Here is a 24,493-nt window from a genome sequence, read left to right as displayed (position 1 = left end):
TCCCAGCGTTCTGGGATCGAGTCCCACATCAGGCTCCTCCACTAGGAGCCTACTTCTTCCTCTCCCACTCTGTCTGCTTGTGTTCCCTCTCTTGCTGTCTCCCTCTCTCTCTCTGTCAAATAAATAAATAAATAAAATCTTAAAAAAAAAAAAAGAGGTAACATTGCAGGATGCCAGGACGGGGCCAGCACTGGATCTGCAAGGAACGTGTTCACCTTCATTCATCAATGATACACAGGGATCATGATTAGTTTATGGCATGCCACGCGGTGTACTAAGTGCTTTGCATACAATTTTTCTGTTTTATTTACGTAACAAGCACTTATAGAGCTCCATGTACTGCCACCCATCTCTCACACTCCATGTGCCACATCTATAAGCTAACACAGATCCTGTTGGCTTCCCCTATAAAATGATTCCCCGATCTGACTATTTCTCACCACCTTCCCAGCCAACGCCTCCTCTCAGTCTTACTGCAGCTCCCACGCTGGTCTCCCTGCTTCCCCATTTTGCAGTCACAGCAATCCTTCACCAAAGAACGGCCCTCCTGTATTTGAAATGCTCCATTGGCTTCCTATCTTTGTCACTATAAAAACCAAAGTCCTTACAATGGTCTAAAGTGTTACCTGAACTACCTTCTCTTACCTGGCTAACGTCATCTGCCCACTGGCTCAGCCGCAGGAATCCGGCTGCTCCTCAGCCACACCGGCGTGCTTCAGTTCAGGGCCCCCACAATGACTGCAGTGCTCTGCCTAGAGCACCGTTCTCCCAGAACTTGCATGGCTTATGCCCTCAATTCCTTCGAGTCTCAGCTTAAATGTCACCTCCTCAGAGAGACCTTTCTTAGCAGTCCCTCCTCCTCCTAGAAGAGCCCTTGCATGCGCCAGATTGCTCACTGTCAGAAAAGAGGGTTATGAATACAGAAAAGGAGAAGACCAGAATGAATTCTAGGGTGATAGATTGGAATCAGAGATATGGAATGAACTCATGGTTTTCAATAGACACAGATATATATAGAAATAAATACAGATGGAAATGGGTGTGTGTGTGTATGTGTGTGTGTGTGTGTACATACATATATTCTCTAGCTCAGATCACTGGAGAAGGCCCGGGAGCAAGAGTCCAATAACAATGAACACATCTCAAGCCCAGATCTTGACTTCCAATATTATTCTCTACTAAAAGGAATCAGGACCCCTTGGAGAAATGGTGGATTCCAGGCCTGGGGCAGGAAAAGTTCAAGAAGAGCCTAAAACATTTTTGTGCCAAAAACTAAGAAAGTGCTGGGGTTCCTGGGGCTCAGTCAGTTGGGCGTCCACCTTTAGCTCCAGTCATCATCCCAAGGTTCTGGGATCGAGCCCCACATCGGGCTCCCTGCTCAGCAGGGAGTCTGCTTCTCCCTCTCTCCATTCATGCTCTCTTCTTCCCTCTCAAACAAATAAATGAAATCTTTAAAAAAAAAAAAACTAAGAAAGTGCTCAAAGGGGGGTGTGACACATCAAAAGGATACAGGAACTAGCTTGAAGCGTCTCCCACTAGCCAAATACTAGACAGCTTGAACACCAAAATAACTAATGACAAGAATCGATTATAACTCATGGAATAAACTAGGAATCTGTGAGCCCTTGGCAACATAAATAAATAAAAAGTTTGATGAGGACCCCGATAATTACAGTTTTCAAAATGCGTCTGCAAAAAATAGTTCTTAAAGAGATAAAAAGAGTAACTTTACAGTGGAGAAATCTGGCAGATGCTAGTCAAGTGACTGAAGTTAATACCTCAAGTAACGAGACAAACAGAAATTGTCCACCATCTGACAGGAAGCAATGAGAAGTACACAGCATTATTTCTGTGATTATATACATACACACATATATATATGTATTTTTCTATGATATATATTTTTTCAGTGATTATGTATTTTTTCCTGTGATATGTATTACTTCTGTGATTTCTGCCAAAGATATATAACCTAAATCAAATCATGAAGAAACATCAAATAATCCCAAATCAAGGAACAGATTACAAAATAACTGATAATAATCTTTGAAAAGAAATGGAGGGTCTGCTCTAAACCGACAGAGATGAACGAGATACGACTCCATAGCCATGTGTGGCATTGGATGTTAATTAGACTTAATACGGTCATTGTTTCATGGTACATACATGTATTGAATCATTATGTCATACACCTAAAACTAATACATTACATGTCAATATATCTCAATTTAAAAAAATGGCAACTAAACGTGGTTCTACGGTTCTGGAGGGGATTTTTGGCTCTAAAGGACATTATTGGGGCAAATGGCAAAATTAGAATGGGGCCTAAGGATTACGGTGTTGCAGAATTACACGATTCTTGCTCAAATTAGGGCTAGTCCCTGCTCACCTCCACAGTGGTTCAACGAATGCTACTAATGTCTAGTGTGCTTGTGACCAGGACCACCTTATCCCAACCATCTCTGCCACTGTCGCCTGTGTCCCCTCCTCCACTTTCTCGGTGAAGGGATTGATCCCCACCTTAGGAGTGTGGAGTTTGGATTCTCTTCTTGGGCTTGGATTGTGCTTTCTGGGGCTGGCAGTTCATCCATGTGGATGACCATTCTGTTGTCCTCTTTGCCCACGTGGGCAGCCAAGCTGCCAGGCTTGCACATTCCCAGGGCCCATCACTAGCATCTGGGCTTCCCGGGTCATCTTCCAGTCAAACAGGAAGACTTCTGCAAGTACCCAGAAATGATGTGTTTCCTAGAACAAAAAGTAGAGCTTGCAGGTGCAACATCTTTTAGTTTTGTTGTCATTGTTTTGTGTTGTTGTTTTTTTTTAATTTCTTGGTATAGTCACTAGTATCTCTTGGAGGAAATAAAAAGCTATGAAATCTCAGGCTCAGAATCTTCTAAGCAGATCCCCTAAGATGAGGAAGAGTGGGGGCTAGAACCTAGGGGGAAAAGCCCAATGTCAGGACGTTCCTTCATATTCTATTGCCTCCAACAATTAGAGCAGCTGGTCCTTTTGGAGAGCAAACTTTTCTACTTTAAAATTACACCAACTGCAAAGTGATAAGCAAATATCTGTGATTTCTAGTGGTGACAAACTCTCAGGTACAGCTCATGTGCTTGGTTTTTATTTTTGTTTTTGAACATTTACTATATCCATCATGGAAGGAAATGCTAAATATCATTTAAAGGTTTGTGAATAAGGATGTAATTATTTTCATCCAAGTTTATGAACATACTGAGTCCTCACCACCGACCCAGGTTAAGGACCCTGAGTTATCACGTGGTGAGTCTGACAGCCCAGAAATCACTTCAGAAAAGGACCTTCAGGATGCCCAACGAAGAGATGATGTGGGCTTAAATCAGGGCAAAGGCTATGGGCGCCCAGACGGGAGGCTAGAAGTGAGCCATCATCCGGACAGAAAGCCAGCTGGCTCGGTGACAGATGGGGCATGAAAGGTGATGGTGATTCTGGACAATTTGGAAGAGCAGTTGGGCAGGAAGCAGATGAATGTCTGTGAAACACAATGGCCTTACCATGGGCACGGTGCCTGTTACTTTAGAGATTAGCGCACTTCCCTGCAAAAGCCTCCCACAACCTCCCAGAGTGGGTGTGGCTCCCAGAAAAGTACCTTCTACCCTCCAAAATACTCCTCCCCCATTCAGGGTTAAGGACCCATTCTGCAAGACCTCTTAGTCCTGACCCTCCTTGAAATACAAATCCTTTTCAGAGAGGTGTTATTCACATTTTAGCCCAAATGAGTTTATCCATCCTTCCCTGAGAGTTATTAGGAGACTTTGAGTTCACTGAGCTTCTGAGAATAGGTGGGTATTGGGGCACCTGGGTGGCTCAGTTGGTTAAACAACTGCCTTCGGCTCAGGTCATGATCCCAGGGTCCTGGGATTGAGCCCCACAACGGGCTCCCTGCTCAGTGGGGAGCCTGCTTCTCCCTCTCCCTCTGTCACTCCCCCTGCTTGTCTCTCTTGCTCTCTCTGTCAAATAAATAAAATCTTAAAAAAAAAAAAAGAATAGGTGAGTATTGAGGGATGGGGGCTAAGAGTGTGACCCCTTTCCCAGTCAGGCAACCTTGAATAAAAGGGGACCTCACTGGAGCACCAGCAGAAAATTCCTGTTTCTATCACTTCTAGCCTGGGCAGGCTGAGCCCCATCCTCCCCCAACCCCAGTCCTCTCAGAGGCACTTTCTGGGTGGAGGGCAGAGTGGGTCACACGTTAAGGATAATTAGGGAAAAAAAAGAATCAAAATGTGATAGCCCTAAGCAAGTTGCATATAAATGTCTGCAGGTGAAGTGCAGCCAGTGGGGGCCTAATTAACATATTTTATTCACCCGTCTGGAGCCTCAAAGACACCTTGACGTGAGGATCCAGCATTTCCTGTAGACTCCTTCCTTACAGAGGGAATTTAAGACTCTACTGCCCTACCCTCTATTGCCTTCCCAACTGGCGAAAAGCCCGCATTAACTCACACGTTGTTGGGGGAAGGGCTAGGATAGTCAACTACCTGTAAACATTGGTTCTTTTTTTTTTTTTTTAAAGATTTTATTTATTTATTCGACAGAGACAGAGACAGCCAGCGAGAGAGGGAACACAAGCAGGGGAAGTGGGAAGCAGGGGGAGTGGGAAGCAGGGGGAGTGGGAGAGGAAGAAGCAGGCTCACAGCAGAGGACCCTGATGTGGGGGCTCAATCCTATAACGCTGGGATCACGCCCTGAGCCGAAGGCAGACGCTTAACCGCTGTGCCACCCAGGCACCCCAACATTGGTTATTTTTCTGATAATAAAAGACTCAAACGCACTAAGTGTATTTCCTTCCAGTTCTTTTCCTATGCAATTGTTACGTGCCCAAGAACTTACCGGCTGAATCTATACATACACTCGGTATCCTGCTTTGAAACTAAGCGAAGCAATACAAAAGGACATGGGTTGTAGTCTACGTCCTTACTGCATAGCAAAGGGCCTTGAAGGATGCATGCCAATTTGTGGGAATGTGAAAGGCAGCAAAGAAGAGCAACTTTCACTTTTCGCCTCACGGATTTGTGCATTTCCCGGTAAATGTTTAGGAACCATACACTACTGAGTGAGTTTCCTATTGCTGTCATGACAAATCAGGGCAGACTTAGTGGCATAAAACAACACAGGTTTATAATCTTATAGTTCAATAGCTCAGATGTCCGAAATGAGTCTCGCTAGATTAAAATCAAGGTGTTGGCAGGGCTGGATTCCTTCTGGAAGCTCTAGGTGAGATTTTTCATTTCTTTGCCTTCTCCCAGCTTCTAGAGGCTGCCCACAATCCTTGGCCAATGGCCCCCTTCCTTCTTTAAAGCCAGCAATCATAACCTCCTGACCTCCGTTTCCATCACCACATCTACCTCTGACGTTCCTGCCTCCCTCTACCCCTTAAGGACCCCTACAACATTAAGCCCACCTGGATATAACGCAGGATAATTTCTCCAACTCAAAATCCTGCATTTAATCACATCTGCAAAGTCTCTTTTTCCGAGTAAGGCAACATAGTCACATATTCACAGACTACAGAGACTAGGAAGTAGATTATCTTTGGAGAACAAGGGAGGGAGGGTAGTATTATTCTGCTTACCATCATTACTTATGTAACTTTTAGAAAACCCTTTTTGGGGCACCTGGGTGGCTCAGTCGGTTTAGCATCCAACTCTGGATTTTAGCTCAGGTCATGATCTTGGGGTTGTGGGATCGAGCCCCAAGTCAGGCTCCGAGCTCAGCATGGAGTCTGCTTGTCCTTCTCCCTCTACTCCTCCTCCCACTTGTGCTCACACGTGCTCTCTCTCTTAAATAAATAAAATCTTTTTAAAAGTAAATAAATAACCCTTATTAAAACCTTATATGACAAAATTTTTCTCAACATTAAAATTTCAGGATAATCATAATTTTTCATGGTGCCTAATATTGTATTTAGGGATATACCACAATTTATTTAAGTGGTCCTGCAATTTGGGGTATTTGGGTTGTTTTATCTTCCATGATCTTCATGATGAATGTCTTTGGGTCTTTCGGGAGGGGAATATGTAGAATTAGAAAAGGGCTACAGAAATGGAGTTGGTGGTCAGAAAGGCCTTCGTTCAAATCCAGGCTCTGTCTCAATTCTCCATGTCATTAGAGTCTTGGTTTCCTCAACTGCAAAAACAGGATCGTTACAACTCCAGCGTCAGCATTTTTTAACAGCTTTCTTGAGCTATAATTCACATACCATATAATTCACCCATTTAAAAGTACAAATTCAGTGGGTTTTAGCCTCAGGGTTTTTGCAGGATTCAGTGATATTAAACACATGAATTGTCATCACTCTTTTTTTTTTAAATATTTTATTTATTTATTCGTCAGAGATAGAGACAGCCAGTGAGAGAGGGAACACAAGCAGGGGGAGTGGGAGAGGAAGAAGCAGGCTCATAGCGGAGGAGCCTGATGTGGGGCTTGATCCCAGAACGCCGGGATCACGCCCTGAGCCGAAGGCAGATGCTTAACCGCTGTGCCACCCAGGCGCCCCTGAATTGTCATCACTCTTAATAATTCTTTGATTGTAATTTATATTATTTTCTTAAGCTAAGTTCTTAGAACCAGCCATACGAGATAAAAGCCTATAACTCTCTCAAATGTTTTAGAAATAGACCTCGTGGGGGCACCTGGGTGGTTCAGTCATTAAGCGTCTGCCTTCGGCTCAGGGCATGATCCCAGAGTCCTGGGATTGAGCCCCGCATCAGGCTCCTTGCTCCACTGGGAGCCTGCTTCGTCCTCTCCCCCTGCTTGTGTTCCCTCTCTCGCTGGCTGTCTCTCTCTCTGTCAAACGAATAAATAAAATCTTTAAAAAAGGAAAGGAAAGGAAAGGAAAGGAAAGGAAAGGAAAGGAAAGGAAAGGAGGAAGGAAGGAAGGAAGGAAGGAAGGAAGGAAGGAAGGAAAGAAAGAAAGAAAGAAAGAAAGAAAGAAAGAAAGAAAGAAAGAAAGAAAGAAAGAAAGAAAGAAAGAAACCTTGTGAAGATAGAAGGTATTCTTCTGAGGGTTTGACATTTTGGGGGGTTGTATGTGTGTGTTTGGGAGCATAGGAGTTGGTATGAAATTGTTGGCCTATTTAACCCAAGATGCTCTCTTTCATTCTCCCTTGTGTAATCCTGGATTGTATTCACCCCTACACCCACACACACACAGTAACTAGGAGAAGTCGATTATGGTTCCCTGTCACCCAACCCTGCAGAGCCACTGACCTGTCCCTCACCATATCCTAGTGAGACTAACTCCAGTGAAGACTGCATCGGTACCATCTCCAACTGCCACTCTTAATTCACACCAAGCACACCGTATGGTGGGCTGGCAGGAAGGAGAGGCGGTGGGTCTTCACCAATGCCGTGGGGAACCCAACCTATTCACCAACGCATCATAAAAACACACTCAGTGTGGCCGTGGGAGGACCGGCTACAGGTTGCAGGGCTGAGTTAGGGAAGTGTCAGCCAAATCCAGGAGCACGTTGCACCAGAGTGATGTGTGGGTGAATCCTCGGCATCCCAGCAGGTGTGAAAGCCGGTTACGTGAGATGGGTGTGGGTTAGGTGGTGAGGGATGAGAGGAAGGTACAGAGAGGGTGTGTGGGGTCAGAGGTAGGAGGCGGTGGAGGCGAGGAATGGGGCCCCACTGGGGTTGGATCTAGTAGACAGACCGGGGGTTTGGAACCATTTTTGGGTCACAGCCTCTTTTGAGAATCTGATGGATGCTAAGGAAAGAATGCAAATACACGCGCACACACACACACACACACACACACACACACACACACACATTGCCTACTGTGTCAGGGATTCTTGGAACCCAGCAAGCTCATCCAAGGGCTCAGGATTAAGAATCTCTGGCCTAGACTAGCTCACAGGGACTTGTCAGAAAAAAAAATCCAACACTGCATTAAGAGCTGGAGAATGTTTGTGCCTTCTTGCGTGGAAGACCTCTAGAGAGGTTTGTAGGTTTTGGACTTAAATTCCAAAGTCCACTTACTACATAAATGCTTTATTTATCTTCTTCTAGCTTTTGTTTTGAAAATTTTCAAATCTACCAAAAAGTTGTGAGCTCATGTAGTCTTCAACTATATTCTACAATTGTCAACATTTCTGCCTAATTGCTCCCCACTCCCCATGTATGCTTGTGCTCTAGGGAACCCACGTTTTTCTGGAGAACCATTTAAGAATAAGTTGCAGATATTATGATACTTCATCCTTAAACACATGGCATGTAACTCCTAAGATCAAGAGCGTCTCCTGAATAACCACAAGATAATCCTCACATTCACAAAATTTAACATTGATGCAATACTATTATGTAATGCACATCCTCTATTCAAATTGCCCCAGTAGTCCATTCATTATGGTCCTTTTTGCTGTATTTCTCCTTCCCTCCCTCCTTCCCTCTCTCCCTCTTTTTCTTCCTACCTTTCTCATTTGGGATCAAATCCAGAATTACAGTTCTCTCTCTCAGGCTCCTTTAATCAAGAACACTGCTTCAGAGTTTTGTTTTCTTTTGTGTTGTTTTCTCTTGTGACACTGACAGTTTTGAAGAGTCCCAGACTTCGCTGTTTTGCAGAATGTTTCCCAGTTTGGACTTGTCTGATTCCGTCCTCATACTGAGATTCAAGGTAAGCATTTTGGGCATATGCCATGTTCCTTCTTGGTGCATTACATCACAGGGTCTGTTGGTCCCTTATTGATGAGGTTAAATTTGACTAGTGGTTAAAGCAGTGATCTCCACTTTCTAATTAGTTAGTGATTTGTGGGGTAACACTGTATTCGTTGAAAGCCTCTAAATGTGGCGAATGCTGGGTGAGCCAGTGGCGAGCATCCAGAGTCAGTCCTTGCTCTCATGATGTTTTTACACTGGAGGAGAGAGAATTACAATTACAAAATATGCAGTTTTCTGAAGGATAGAGTGCTGAGATAGACAAGTGTCAACTCTACCATTTCAAGTGAACTTAAAGGGGTGCCTGGCTGGCTGGCTCAGTCCATAGAGATGTGACTCTTGAATGTGGGGTTGTGAGTTGAAGCCCCACATTAGGTGTAGAACTTACTTTAAAAAAAAAAAAGTACAGATTTAAATAAAAAATCCATTAAAAAAAATTTTTTTAACATGGGGTGCCTGGGTGGCCCAGTCCCTTGAGCATCCAACTCCTGATTTCAGCTCAGGTCATGGTCTCAGGGTTGTGAGATGGGGCCCTGTATCGGGCTCCACGCTCAGCCAGGAATCTGCTTAAGATTCTTCCACTCCCTCTCCCTCTGCCCCTTCCCCCCTTCAAATAAAAAAAAAATCATTTTTTTAATGTTGTTTTTAAATTTTTTTTTTGTAATCTCTACACCCGGCATGAGGCTCGAACTCACAATCCTGAGATTGAGTGGCATGCTCTTCCAACTGAGCCCGCCAGGTGCCCCTAAATTTTAAAAAATCCATTAAAAATAAGAAAAATTTAAAAAAACAAAAGAGGAACTGAAAGAGAGCTTGGGAAGATGGAGTAAGAGGACCTTGAGCTCACGCCATTCCATGTTAAAACTAGATATAATCCAGGGGCGCCTGGGTGGCACAGCGGTTAAGCGTCTGCCTTCGGCTCAGGGCGTGATCCCGGCGTTCCGGGATCGAGCCCCACATCAGGCTCCTCCGCTAGGAGCCTGCTTCTTCCTCTCCCACTCCCCCTGCTTGTGTTCCCTCTCTCCCTGGCTGTCTCTCTCTCTGTCAAATAAATAAATAAAATCTTAAAAAAAAAAACAACTAGATATAATCCACATCCAAGTGAACAGAATGAGCCTTAGAGATGAGCCTTGAGGAGGAGAAAGAAGGCAGGCATGGGGAGGTGGGGATGGAGGGAGAGGAGGCAGCCACGGCCAAGCTTGGAGGGTGAAAGGAACCAAAAGCTGGGCACGTGGTGGTCTCAGGAAGGGAACAGTGATAGGAAAAGGCTCTGGATCTGCTGCTACTGGTACTGAGCACCTCATAACTGCTGAACACTGTTTTAAGTGGTTTACCTTGTCTAGGTCTCCCCATAGCCCTGTGAAGAAGGCCACTACTGTTCTTATGCTGTAAAATCTGCAGCACAGAGTTATTGGCCCAAGGTCACACAGTTTATAAACAGCACAGCTAGGAGTCAACCTGGATGGACCTGACTCAACAGTCTATGCTCTTAACTATATCAAGAAGGAGAAGCAGGGTCTCACCTAGAAAACAGAATATTAAAAAAGACTGGAGTCAGAGCAACCGGGGCTGAGTGGGAAGTGCTGTCGATAAAGGATGTGGAATGGGAAAGCAAGGCAAAAGAAAGGCCCAGAAGATCAAAGACAGTAGAGTGTTAGGTGCTAAAAAGCAACATAATAAAATAGGACAAAGTTTGGTTGGCCGCCTCACCTTCAATCCACGCCCAACCCCTCTCCTGTCCCTTCAGGCAGGACTCACTATTCTTCTTCTGCTCTGTCCTCGCCCACAAAACAGGACATTTTCATAGTCTCAAAGGGTCTCCCCACAGACTGCTTATTAATTACAAAGGGAAGGGGCGCCTGGGTGGCTCAGTCGTTAAGCGTCTGCCTTCCGCTCAGGGTCTGATCCCAGGGTCCTGGGATCCAGCCCCACATCAGGCTCCTCTGCTGGGAGCCTGCTCCTTCCTCTCCCACTCCCCCTGCTTGTGTTCCCTCTCACGCTGGCTGTCTCTCTCTGTCAAATAAATAAATAAAATCTTAAAAAAAAAAAAAAAAAGGAAAAATAGGAACTTCACAAAGAGCTACCTGGCCCACTCCAGCTTAACCAAGCCACAGAAGAGAGCATTCAGCGTGTTCTCAGGGAAGGCTCCGGAAGGGAATTAGGGGTTAGTGTAAGAGAAGGGTTTTGTGAGGAAGACTCTGGTTGAAGGGAGGAGGAATCCATGGGTGATGGGGCAGGGTCCATTCGAGAAAGAGGGGGTGTCTCCGGAAGGGGGGGAGAAATCTTGAGGCGGGGGATGTTCTCAGTGGTAAGAGTGAGTCATTGGGGTGGACTTGATGGGGACGAGTCGGTTGACAGGAGGGTCAGAACGGGGTCAGTATGGGGTGGGTAAACCCTGGGTGATGAGAGGGTGGAGGGCTTGAGGTAGGGGTCGCTAAGACCGTCCTGAAAAGGCCCGCGAGGGGCAAGGCCCAAAGGCAGCGGTGAGCGGGTTGGGGAAGCCCCATGGCGGGCGCACAACGCCGCCCCTCGGCCGGGCAGCTTTGGCAGGGGGACTCGGGGTGGCAAGCAGCCGGGGGCGGGGCCGGGGGCGGGGCCGGCACCGCCCGGCCGGTCCCCCCGCGCTGCAGGGGGCGCTGTGAGGCTGGGAGGCCCCGGGCCGGGCGGCGGCCGCTCCTAGTGAGCGCGGCCCCTTTTCCGGGTTGCCTCCTCCTCCTCCTCCTCCTTCGCCTCCTCCTCCTCCTCCTTCTTCGCCGCCGCCGCCGCCGCTGCCCCTTTCCCGGCCGGCGGCCGCCGCTGCTGGTGCCGCCGCCGCCGCAGCCGCCGCCGCCTCGGGGCCGCGAGCCGAGCGGAGGCCGCCGCGGAGCGCGAGCGCCGCCCGCCCCGCCGCCCCGCCGGCCCCTCCAGGGCCCGGCCGGCTCGGCCGGCGCCCCCCGCGCCCCCAGCCCGCCCGCCCCCGCGGGCCCGGCCTGGCGTGGCCGCCCGCCGCCGCGCTCCTCCTCCTTCTCCGGCGCCCGGCGGCCCGCCGCCTCCTCCGCCCGCCGCCCCGCGCCCCCCGCCGCGCCGCCGCCGCCGCCCTCTGCGCCCCGCGGCGCCCCCCGGTCCCGCCCGCCATGCCCGGCCCGGCCGCGGGCAGCAGGGCCCGGGTCTACGCCGAGGTGAACAGCCTGAGGAGCCGCGAGTACTGGGACTATGAGGCTCACGTCCCGAGCTGGGGGTAAAGCCGCCGCCGCCCCCGCCCGACCGCCCCCCGGCGCAAACCGCACTGGCCCCCCACCCCGCGGTCTGCCTCCCCCGCCGCCCCGCCGCTGGCCGGCGCTTTCTCGGGTCTGGGGTGGAAGGCAGAGCCCCCTCCTCCCGCCGCACATGTGCTTGTCTCCCTGTCCCCCCCCCCTTCTCCCCGCCTTGTGCACCCCTCTCTCGCCCTTACCCCAAGGAATGCTTTCTTACTGAGAAGTGTAGGGTCCAGGGCCTGGAGCCTGGTGGAAATGAGGGAGCAGCCCTTCCTTCTTACACTTCTGGGTTTCTATTTGGGGTGGGCAGTCAGCAGCTGTCCTCTGGAGCTATTAAAATTCTCTGCCTTTTTAGTTTTTTGAAATGAGGCTGGGTGGGAGGAAATCTTTTAAAGACATCCACATTCTCAAAGCAGGCGCTGGCTACCTTTGGGGTGTGAAGTATAAGGCAGCTGCTGTGGAGCCCCAGGCAGAGGGGCACCCTCCGAGCCTCCAGGATGGATGCTTTGCTTACCCTTCTAGATTGGCTCGGAGCCCTGCCTTCCTATCTCTGCTCCCCAAGTTGTGATGGACCAATTAGGTTAGGTGCTGTGCGCAGAGTGAAAGGAGCCAAGTTTATGTTGGGGCTTTCATTTAGAATGAGTTGTGTCCTGATGTATAGACGCTTCCAACGCTTGATTAATGGAAGTGGCTGGATGGGGGTGTATAGTGGGCATAGGCTTGGTTAATCCCAAGTCCTGGCATTTATGTGTCACTCTTGCCTTTCACAGTAATCAAGATGATTACCAACTGGTTCGAAAACTTGGTCGGGGAAAGTATAGTGAAGTATTTGAGGCCATTAACATCACCAACAATGAGAGAGTGGTTGTAAAAATTCTCAAGGTGAGTGTCTTATGAGTGGCATTAAAAATTTGGTTCACTGGTCCGGACGTAAATTCCAGCCACATTGTAGAATGAGCACTGCAAACTCTCATTTCACACATCTTCTATCTGATGTCCCTTCGCTACTCCTTCTCCCACCCGTTTTCCTGTGAACTTTGAAGGAAGTATGTAGACCTGTTTCAAATCTGAGCAGTATCATTCAGGAGCATACTTGTCCTGAAATGTCTCTGTGGGCTTCCAAAGTGAAAATTCCAAAGGGGTCCATTTGTTACAAAAGAAATAGGGATTCAGATGAAAGAAAAGCTTTTCCAGAAATCCCATCAATTCGAGGGCTCCTTGGACATGGAGTTTGTTACCCTTGGTGCTCAAAATTATTCCAGAAAAAAAGTTGAAAGAATAGAGCAGCTCCAAAGATGAGTTTGAAGCTTGGGTAGAAACACCTCAGTGGGTGATGAGTCGTTTCGTCTCCTTTGGCAGTAAAAGTGTGTCAGGTGGGGTTGGATACAGCAAAGCAGTAGTGCCCAGAAGGTTCATTGTTGCTTATCAAATAGTAAAAGTGAAGTTGGGAGCAGTAGAAGAGTACACTTGCAATGACTAAAATTAGTGGTTGGAACAAACAGTCTTAGTGTCTGGTTTAGTCACCTAGGTTTGATAAAGATACACCTTTTATTGTCTCTTCGGTGAAGACATGATCTTAATGAGCATGAAGAGTTGGCTAATTCTCCTTTGGGTAACAGATTGGATAGGTTTAATAATGTTTTGTAGGGTGTACTAAAAAGGTAATTCTTAGAATTTGTGAAGGGTCCTCATTGTTGCCAGATCATTGAATGTGTGTGCATGTCATTTAGTGAAATATCGGAAAGACTAAAGAATAATTAATATAAGCACTTTGGCATGTACGAGATTTCCGATGTGGCCATTTTGCAGGGGCTCCGTGAATAAGGATGAGGAATTGGAAAGCTGTTTTTGTGTCTTATGGATCGAGTTAGGGCAGCTGTGTCCCTTAGTATGAGGGGTCAGGCTTACGCTGTCTGCAAATCAGTTTTCAGAAAAGTGATCAGCTCTGTTACTCAGTGCCGTGCAAGCCTAGTGATGAAGAAGCAGAGCTGCAGTAGAGAGAAGTAGACAAAGTTATCTGTGCCATCAGAGGCACTGGGGGTGAGAAGTGAGGAATTGATACTGAAGATGAGGAGTTTGACTCCCCTCTTCCTCAAATGTGAATTGGACCTGAAAAGTCACATGGTCTTTTTTTTTTCTTTACAAGCATAAATATTTAAAGAAATGTTCCCTTCAGGGAAGTCACCTGGGTAAGCCATATGATTTTTTCCTTTATACATAAGCATAAATGTTTTTAATATAAGCTGCTTAAAATCTTTCTAGGAAGTGAGCAAGGCATAAATTGAACTGAGGAATATCCATATTCCACTGCTGTGCATTTGGAAGAATGAATCGCTGACTCTGGAACAATTTTAGAAAAATAACTAAACTTTTACGCAATAGCAGCATTTTTAGAATAAGTGTGTAACTTCCTGTGGTGTCTTTTTTAGAGGAATGGCCTTTAGGTATATGTGTAAGTAACAGTACATTGATGCAAGAGAACATTGCATTGCTCTTTAGTCTTCCTTCTAGAGATCTTCATAGCATCCGCTGCTGGATAGTTTTCCCCCTAAGGATTCACAGGATGTGTTAGGGAACCCAACATGGAAGCCAGAGGTTATTTTTACAGACGAGAAACCTCGGCACAGGAAAACTTACCTGATACCCCTATGTTGAAATGACCCATAGCCAGAACTCCTGTTTCCTCTTTCTCCCTCTCTCCTCATTTTAGCAAGGGTTTGTAAGATCTTCAGGATAAGTGCCCGTGTTCTGCAATAGGACTCAGGAGGCTCCTTGGATGCTCTAGTTAATGAAGTGTTCCTTGTATCTTTTCCATACAAGTTCTTTTTGGGGTACAGCCTGAACCAACTTCATTGCCACTGGTGAAAACCACCCTCACTTCTTTCTTTTCCAAAGCCCTGTGGCATTTTTTATCCAAATTTTGTTCTATCTGAAGGATGGGGTAAGAAACTACTAACGGTATTGCGATTTTCTCGTTTTCACAGGCTGAATTAAAGTGGATTAAAAGTACTTTGTTTGTTTGTTTGTTTTAAAGGACAGGGTCTTGATCCCAAGTTGTGCACCCTTATTCAGATAAGTTATGACTAATATCTGCTGTTACAGTGTTTGCTCATAGGAAATTAGGTCCTTAACAGAGTACCAGCTGTTCGTAATTTAGAGGAATTTAGAAAAAACTTCCTCTTCGTAAAAGGCCTACTGTACTTCAACTGCAGGAAGGAACTTATGTGTTCACGTAGTCACGGTGACCAAGGTAGAGGGTATATTCCTTGAAGCCAGGGCTGTCTTCTTTTTTGGTCAATAACATTTTCCTTCCATTCTTTCCAGGATATGAGGGTGGTCATTTGCTTAGAGACCACAGAGGAATGCTATGATTTAATTTGTATCCGTAGATTTTTTTTAGTATTTTTTTGGTCAGAATATATTGGAGTTCTTCAAAGGTTTTAGAAATTTAGAAGTTGGTGAGCAAAATTGTACTGTCTATTTAGAAGTGAAATTCTGAAGTTGAAATCTTAAAATGTTCCAGTCAATAGGAAGGTTATATCTTTTTTGGCCAAAATGATTTTGAGGAGAAAAAGAAGGGGAGATGGTGGGTGGGAAGGGTTAGCACAGGAGGGCAGAAAGCCACTTTTGTGCTGAAAGTTTCATCTTTTGATTCTGAAAAATCCATTGCGCAGTTCCTTTGTAGTACCCCTTAGGAAGGTATACACAGAGATAAAAGCATTTGGCCATTTTGGACAACTTGTAGCATTTCGTGGGCACCACCTGTGTATGGATTTCAGCCCTTCTTGGGATCCTTCAAGTTAAAACTGCTATTTCCTAAATAGAAGTTAAGAGCAATACCATTTTTAAATAAACGTGTATGGCGTTTTGAACCCATGCTGCCCTGAGTTGGAAATTATCATATATAAGAGAATAAATTGATAGTCTGTTGGTGGTCTTATTTTATAAAGAGTTGGGCAAATCCATTTTTTCCCCAGAGGTTAATTCTCAAGATTAAAACAAAGAATGGTGGTAATGCAAGTTTACTTTTTAAGTCTGCTTAGCATGTTTGTAGATGTTTCTAAAATGTTGTGCTATGAGGAGATGGTGCTAAAAGAAGGATGGGAGGCCTGCTGATGACCCATCATGTGGGGTTACTTCAGAGCGAGCAGGCAACTGTCTAGGTTATATTAAAGTGGTGTTTGCTCATGCTGGTACGGGGCTTTCTGCCTTATTTCTGCTTTCTCCGGTGGTAGGTTTTTTCCCTCCAGGTACTTTGTTAGGCAAGTGTACCAAGACATCATCTTCCTGAAGCAAGGCATTAGTATTAATTTATCTAAAGTTTTTGTGATTTTTAGTTCCCGCAAATGTCTTGTGGTATAAAAGTAGTTAAAATGGTATTATTAAAGTATTACTAACATCAAAAATAATATAAGTTTTAAAAATTATGTGTGAACTAGTCAGTGCTGTTTCTTTTTTCTTTTAAGATTTTATTTTATTTGAGAGAGAGCACACGTGTGCATGTGCAAGCGTGAGCAGGGTGGGGGAGGGGCAGAGAGAGAATCGCAAGCAGACTCCTCGCTGAGTACGGAACCCCATGTGGAGCTCCATCTCACCACCCCATGTTCATGACCTGAACTGAAACCAAGAGTTGGATGCCCGACCAACTGAGCCACCCAGGGCCCCTAGTCATTGCTCTTTCCAATACTGTGGTTGTAGGGTCCTGGAGAGTGCAGTGAAACAGAATCATGAAGTGAGGGAGCAGAGAAACCTTAGAACCCAAAACCTTTTTACAGATAAACTGAGACCCAGAGCTCGGTAGTTTGCTCAGAGTCACATGGTTAGGGGGTGTAAGCACTAGGGTCCTGGTCCTCTGTCCCTCTCATGGATCTTGCAGATGTGAGGAGCAGTTAGGACATTTGCAGGATATTTGATTTCTTGAGGTGTTGAACTGTACTGGAAAGATGGATAAACACTCACTGGAAGTCAAATGAATTTGTTTCTAATGGTTTTGGAGAGTTATTCTTCTGTACGGAAATGCTTGACTTGGACCGGTACTAGATGGAGTGTGGAATAGATGAATACCCAGAGGGCCCTAGGGACCCAGCCAGGGGCTGTGTGGTTTGGGTCTGCAGCGGGGTGGTGAATGTGTAAGTGAAATGTTACTTTGCTCTCTTGGTTTGAAGCCACAATAACCGGTGTTTTTACACTTTTTTTAACCCATACAGTTCCCTCATCATGATGACTTGCCAGATAAAGCTAACAGCTTTATCCCTCTAATATATTAGGGTTTGTTGGAGAGTAAGCCATGTGTAAAAAGAATATCGTGACGTAGAGGACCCACTTGCATGTGTAGGGCATGGCTGTAGATAGTTTCTTGAGCCTGATTTTAGGATCTGCCACCTCACGATGAGGACAGTATAGTGTTAAGAAGTGCTGTAAATGGAGGGCAGAAGACTTGGGTTCTAGAACCAGCCTCCTCATTTATACCCACTTGACTCTGTTTTCTTATCTATAAAATGGAAATACGTTTCTTGTGGAACTCACGGGGTTGTTGGGAGAATTAAATGAGATCTGCAGAGATGCGTAGGTAGAGGACAGTGTTTTAGTAACCTGCACGGTCCTTCTTTCCCAGAAGTGGCCCTGGAAGTAGATTGCCTGCATTCAGATGGTCATTCCCAAGACTCGGCAGCTCTGTGACCTTGAGCAGTTATTTAAACTGCCTCAGCATCCTCATGTAAAATTGCGCCAATGGTAACTCCTCTCAGAATACTATTAAAAGTGGATTAAATGTGCTTAAAACAGTGCCTGGCACTTAGAAAGCAATTCTAATAACAATATTTCAGTTGGGCCCTGTGAATGATTTCAGAGGGCAAAACCAGTAGTAGAAAGGACCATACCATCCTCTTGATGAGATTCAAAAGGCCTACTGTATGCCTTGCTTTTTTAAATTAAAACACACACAAACATCCTGACAATAAACAGTCTCAAGGAGTTGATAACGTAACTGGAAAGATGGGACTTGAAAGATGAAGGGAAAAGTTGCCGTGAAGAAATAACATTGCTCAGATAATGTTTATATTTGGGTCAGTTGCAGAGGATTTGAGAGACGCCCCCGAGGTAGTAGAATAAATGCTGTCATCCAGGCTGAACTTTTCTTCCTGACTCTGTCCTACAGCCCTGGCAACCAGTGTCCACTGTGGTTGTTTACTGTAGGTGACGACACTAATCTGTCCGTTGTCACCGAGGCACTGGAATAAAAGTAATTCCAGATTTGGAAGTTCTGAGCCACCTAACCGCCTGTGTCGAATTTATTAATTCAGTTGTGCTTAGAAAGAAATGAAAATGGGACTTTGCCTGTTAACATTTGCAGGGATTTCTTGAGGTCCTAATTCTTTTTTTTTTTTTTTTAAGATTTTATTTATTTATTTGACAGAGAGAGAGACAGCCAGCGAGAGAGGGAACACAAGCAAGGGGAGTGGGAGAGGAAGAAGCAGGCTCATAGCGGAGGAGCCTGATGTGGGGCTCGATCCCACAACGCTGGGATCACGCCCTGAGCCGAAGGCAGGCATTTAACCGCTGTGCCACCCAGGTGCCCCTGAGGTCCTGATTCTTATGCCCTTTGTATATGTTAGTTCACAAATTCAATCACAATCAAATGCTAGTAGTTGAAATCATTCTCAGATCTGGCTTTTTAAAAATCAGCCCCATGTAAATAGGACCAATCACTGACTTCTTTAAGCAGCCCATCCCTAAATTTATCTTTTGTTTTAAGTTTTTCAATGTTGGTCAATAAGGAGAGAGAAGTAGTATCTTAATTCTTGAATTATGTTGAACAAGGTTGTCCTGAATAGCTGGGACTCTCCACCACGTGGGCAGAAACCTTTGGGAGAGTTCCTTCCTTCCACCCCCTCTCTCTTTCTCTTTTTCTTTTTCTTTCTCTCTTTCTTGTTTTTTCCTTCCTTCCCCCCCCCCTTCCTTTCCTGAGCTCATGCACAGAAAATTTCAAATTGAGTTTTTTCCTTTTAAACATTCTCTCTAGATGTGTGCCAGAATTCATTTATTAACGAAACTTGATTTAATACTTTAATTTCTTTCTTTCTTTTCCTTTTTTTTTTTTTTTTTTTAGCTTTTTGCCATTTTTATCTACTAGGCTTTGAGTAGAAAAAAGAGTATTGGGAAACAGCTAAGCTGATTCATTTTGAATCTTTTAAACAGATATTCTTTGACTTGGGATAAATGAACCTTAACTGGGAGAGACTTTGTCTAGCTGGATGAAATGATGAGACTATGATGAAAGTGTGTGTTTTCTGTTTGTGTAGCTGCAGGTGACTGAACGCAAACATTGGGCTACAGGCTCAAAGCATTCTTATTTCTATAAAGTCCATGATCTGTTTTCCATAGGATGCAAAGGGTCTTCCTTTATAAATTCTAACCTTTCCTCTCTAATTCTGTTTACAGCATTAAAATGATCACTTTCGTTCCCAGGGAGCTCATTGGTTTTTTAGCTTCTAGCGCATCTCCCAGGTTCTGAGGAATAAGCTTGAGGCTAAAGGGAGTTCCCCAAGGCCTGGTTCCTGTAGAGAATAGATGTCCCTGCTTTGGAGGAGTGTCCTGGACTGTAGGTCACTTTCCTTTTGTATAGTTTCTTGGTCTTTTGTCAGGATGTGAGGACTCCAGGTGCTGTGTGAGTCCATTGTGCCACTTCAGAATTGCCTTGCTGTCCCCAGTCTCTAGGTGAGGAAGTTGTTGGACAGGTCACAGTTGGGTAGCAGAATACGCTCACTTGCTCCATAAGTTACCTTAGGACATAATGAGAGATACCTAAATCTCAGCGGCATTGTCTGGGAACCGTGTGCCTGCTTGACCTGTTGCTGCCTAATAGGAGGGCAAAGCAAGGCTTTATATGGGGCATTGTCATAAAGCCAACTTAGTTAGTGGGTTACCTCAGTACTAATTCACTGTTGGGAGAGGAAGGTTTTTGATGTATACAGATATCTGGCTGTGGTGTATTTTTTCTTCTGTGACCCCTATCACAGATATGTAACTGCTTTCCAACTCTAGAATTTTCTTATATTGAGTATACTGGTAGCATTGGCTGAATTTACAGATACAATAGCCAGCTTTTATTTTTCTTGTAACTTTTTGATGTAATGTCAGACTTAAAGAAAAGTTACAAGAATTCCCATATATCTTTCACACAGATTTCTCAAATGTTAACATTTGCTTTATGCTTTTCTCTTTCTTATATATAAACACACATACAAGTGTGTATAAACATATGTAACTATGTGTTAGTAAATCACAGTGATCCTTACTGTAGTGTGCATTTCCTAAAAACAAGGACAATTCTTATGTAACCCCACAGTGCCATGATCAAAAATCAGAAACTAACATTGATACAATGCTGTTAGCTAATTTCCGGCCTCTGTTCTCATTTGCCAATTGTCCATATAATGTTTTTATAGCAAAAGAAAATCCCAGGTCATGTGTTACATTCAGTTGTCCTATCTTTTTAATCTGGAACAGTTGTTCAATCTGTTTCCTGACATTGACATTTTTGAAGCTTACTTATTTTGTAGTATGTCCTTCTCTGGCTGTTTTTTATTTTTTGTTTTTTGTTTTTGATCAAGTTGTACTTCATGTTTGAGTCCTTTATTTCCCCTAAGTATTGAGCTCCCTAATTATGAAAAAGGGAGTGAGTTTGATTCCTAAGTGGAAGTGGGAGAGAGACACAGTAGCCAGATCTACTCTCCTGGGAACCCTGACAAAGTGGAGTGGACATGAGTGTGGCAGCTGGCTTGGAAGAATGCAGCTAGATTCCAGCCTGTCAGTCAAGCACCCCGTTAGAGGTGATGCAGGTGCTCTGTGTTTCATAATCTCCCTCTGTTTTGTTATGTGTTCAAAGCTGTAGCTTAGTGACCAACAAAAGATGACGGTGTCTCTGGCCTATGTATGTATCTCTCCCCTCCCACCACCACACACACGCAGGCTTTTAAAATCTTACTTCATCGAAAACCCATTGGACTCTGCCTGTGCTATCAGAAAAGTGTCCAGCGCCTTAGTGATAGAATACTCCTTTTCTTTAGTTCCCTTTCTCTCATAGCTATACTTGGGAAATGAGAGCACCATGGCCGAGACAGAGGCCTACGGAGTCACTGTCTAGATTCCCAGTCCTGCCCCCACCTTTCACTGTCAGCTGTGGGACCTTGGGCAAATGGTTCAACTAGGCTGAGTCCACTACATAGGAATTTTGTGGTTTGTTACTAACTAAAAACATGAAATAATAAATAATAAATTTTCATTTATTGGGTGCTTCCAACATGCCAGTCACGTGTTCTAAGTACTTTATAAAACGTAATTGATTGGGATGTGACTGTTGTTCCAGAACTACTTACATTCTTTAAATTCACATGTAAATAGCACATGTAATGCTAGTATTTCTGATAGCCATCTTTAATTTTTCTATCCAGCAGATGGAAAGGTTAGCAAGTAGCTGAGGTTTCCAGTCAGTACTGGATCAGAGATCCGTTTTCTCCTTTGCTAGTCCATCATCTCTTTCTTTAGGAGTGGGATGTGTTGGGGAGTTTTAGTGGCTCTGTGCTGATTTCAGATTCTAGATGTTGAGGAAATGGGAGTGGCAACAGGAAATGGGAGCCAGCAGCTGGGAAACAAGTTTGTAACTTGATGTCAGTGAACTGGTCTTCGCTCCTGGAAGACAAAATTACATGTAACGCTTTGGAAGAGCAGGTGTCTCACCATTTTGTTTCAGTTTTTCCATTTGCAAGTGCATGATATATAGCTGTTCAGAGCTATAACACGCGTTCCATTTGGCAGTTATCTAGAAAGCATTTTATTTTTAAAGTATGACATGGGTGTTTGAAATCTGTAAGTGCCCTAAATGTAACTACCTAAAGATCTGACACACATGCTATATGAGCCTGTATTTAACTTGATCTTAAACGTTCTCAAGGGCAGGCCCCATTTTTATCTTGATTTCTCTTTTCTAATTTAGACACTCCCTCTAACGTGACACGGTGTGCAAGATAACGCATTAGCCACTTGATTAGGTGACGTTGTTTTAAGGTTTTATTTATTAACTTCAAAAGGAATCTCACTTCCGATTACTCTTGTGTATTTAAGCCAGTGAAGAAAAAGAAGATAAAACGAGAGGTTAAGATTCTGGAGAACCTTCGTGGTGGAACAAATATCATTAAGCTGATTGACACTGTGAAGGACCCTGTGGTAGGTGCCTGATGGTTGGGGGAGAAGGAGAAAGTGAGTGGGTGTATGAATGTGTGGTGAGACACAGAATGTCAAAATAATGAGAAGCATTATGACATAGTGGGAATGATTGTGTTCATCTTTACTACCGAGTAGTTTTGAAAACCAGAAAAAATCATGATGGCCCAAAGATGAAGTAGCCGCCACCACTTTTATGGAACCTTAAAGTGTGTATAGAAAAATCCCTGTCCCAGGTTTATCACCTCGCTTTGATTCAGCCTGTAAATGTTTGCAGAACGTCTTCTTTAAGCCCCTACTTTTCTCCCAATTTTGAAAGCTTATTACTACCAATTTGCCTTACTTTGCTTCGCTTAAGTAAGCCTGACATCTGAAAGTCTGGCCTTACCGGAGGAAGTACCAAATATCTGCACGTGGACACCTGGCATAGAGATCACAGCCCCACAGACCCTTTGAGAAAGGCATCTTGCTGTTTCTCATACTAGGCTTTAATTCAGTCTACCCCTGGGGCTCACCGTTGTAGATGCTGATACACTAAACTATTTTTGTTAAAAATGCTTACTTTGTAGCCATTTTAGATGTGCTGTTTAATTTTGTTTTTTCTTGTTGGGGAGTAACTTAAGTGTTTATGATTAGCTAGTTTTTATGTACCCACCTCCCATGGCATTTCTGGTCTTCGTCTGTGCTACCTCACCTATTTTCCTATCCTCCCATGCTAGCTTTTCCATGAAGAGGTAGGTCTTTGCTTCTCTCTGCTGAAGACATCATAGAGAAATGACATGCTGGCGAACATGCATTGACTGCTTACTGTGTGCTGGCACTGTTCTGGACCTCAGGGCAGTCCTCCGCAATCTACTGGAGTAGGTGCTGTAATTGGCCACATTGTTACATTGTACACATAGGAAAACTGAAGGCTGTGGGAGGTTCAGTAATTTGCTCAAGATTACACGGTATCATCGAACTAAAGAATCAGGAAAGTTTTGCCTTTGGGACCCTAAAAAGACTGAGAAGAATGCTTGTATGCTAGCTTCTAGCTAATTGGCATTAAAAATATGTCCCAGCCTGAGGAGCTCAGATCGATTTTAGAATGACTAACTCTGGACTCCCATCATCTTTGAAAATGGCCTGCAGTGTGAGCCAGTACATGTTACTGTTGTACCAGGGGCCTCTGCATTTTGTCTTTTTTTTTAAGTTAACAAAACTCGTGATACTTGTCTTACTGATACCGTAATGTGTTGCTTAAGGCATGTGTGTGTTTTATATAATATGGAACACAAGTAAATTAAAATTGGATGAAAACCAAGGAGGGGAGCCCTTCTCCTCTAACCTGTAGGGAAATGGGCTCACTTCCAGGCAGTAGAGAGATCTGGTGGTCTTGACGAAGCCCCACCCCCTTGGGGCTAGTGAGGAACCCTCTGACCAGCGCTGCCGGGTCTGCTGCTCATTCTGACAAAGCCCCGTGTGCACGTACTGGGCCCTGTTTCCTAGGTAACTTTCACCTGCTTCCTTGAGCAAAACTTCCCAGCCATAAAGATTTCCAAGGTGATTTTCTTTCTATAACCCTTTAAGCCCCTGCTTTTCTCCCAATTTTGAAAGCTTATTACTGCTAATGAGCATTATTTTACCTTACTTAAGTAAATCTGACATTTGAAAAATATATACAAGGAAATATTAGACATTTTGTACTCCATTGCATTAAATATTAGAGCACTTTAGAAATACTTGGTTATGTATGGTTTTTTTTTTTGTTTTTTTTTTTTGCGGGGAGGAACACATCTACTTTGTAAATTGAGACATTCTCTAGTGTCTCTAGCCAAGGCAATAATTTCACATTATAGCCTACTGATAATCATAGATATTTTCCTTTTGGATTCTGAAAAGGCCTATGATAGATTCCAAAGACGTATGATAATTCTGTAAAATGCATCTGGCTTGCTAAACCAAGATGAAAACGTCACTCCTTTGTGGTTGGCAGACTGGAACACTGCAGAGTATAATTCTTCACATAATGTGCCAGGACCACTGACAGGTTGGTCAGAAAATACATCTCCTTTAAAGAAAAAAAAAAAAGAAAGAAAGAAAAGAAAAACCTTACGAAAAATGTCAACCATTTACGAAAGTAAAGTGAATAAGATAACGAACCTCCGTGCACACATCACTCAACTTTAGCAGGGCTGCAACTCATGGCCAACTTTGTTTCATCTCCCTGCCACCCACTTTCCCACCACCCACCAACCCCACTTATTTCGAAGCAAATTCCAGACACATAATAGTCTCAAGAGGATACTTTCTTAATAGGCTCTCCCTGATGAATGAATCTCTTTTTCATTTAAGTGGGATTT

At 44.5% G+C, this 24,493-nt stretch overlaps 1 protein-coding gene across 4 annotated transcripts in view; it reads left to right on the top strand.

Annotated features, from left to right (window-relative positions):
- Nucleotides 1-11,733: 11,733 nt before the first annotated feature.
- CSNK2A2 (casein kinase 2 alpha 2) overlaps nt 11,734-24,493 on the top strand; it is a 37,082-nt gene continuing 24,322 nt past the window's right edge. Inside the window, exons 1-3 of one of the 4 annotated variants that reach the window (XM_045806895.2) lie at nt 11,735-11,914; nt 12,701-12,812; nt 22,053-22,154. In XM_045806895.2, coding sequence (XP_045662851.1) covers nt 11,811-11,914; nt 12,701-12,812; nt 22,053-22,154 — 318 coding nt within the window. In that variant the 5' untranslated portion in view covers nt 11,735-11,810. Of the gene's footprint in view, nt 11,915-12,700; nt 12,813-22,052; nt 22,155-24,493 lie in introns of all 4 variants that reach the window. The other 3 variants (XM_045806893.2, XM_045806892.2, XM_045806896.2) reach the window with 3 other exon arrangements.

Source organism: Ursus americanus, chromosome 21 (assembly GCF_024610735.1).
Source record: "Ursus americanus isolate L20-20 chromosome 21, mUrsAme1.1.p, whole genome shotgun sequence".
Lineage (NCBI taxonomy): Eukaryota > Metazoa > Chordata > Mammalia > Carnivora > Ursidae > Ursus > Ursus americanus.
The sequence above is the reverse complement of the archived record's forward strand: the minus strand, read 5'-3'. Positions and strand labels throughout refer to the sequence as shown.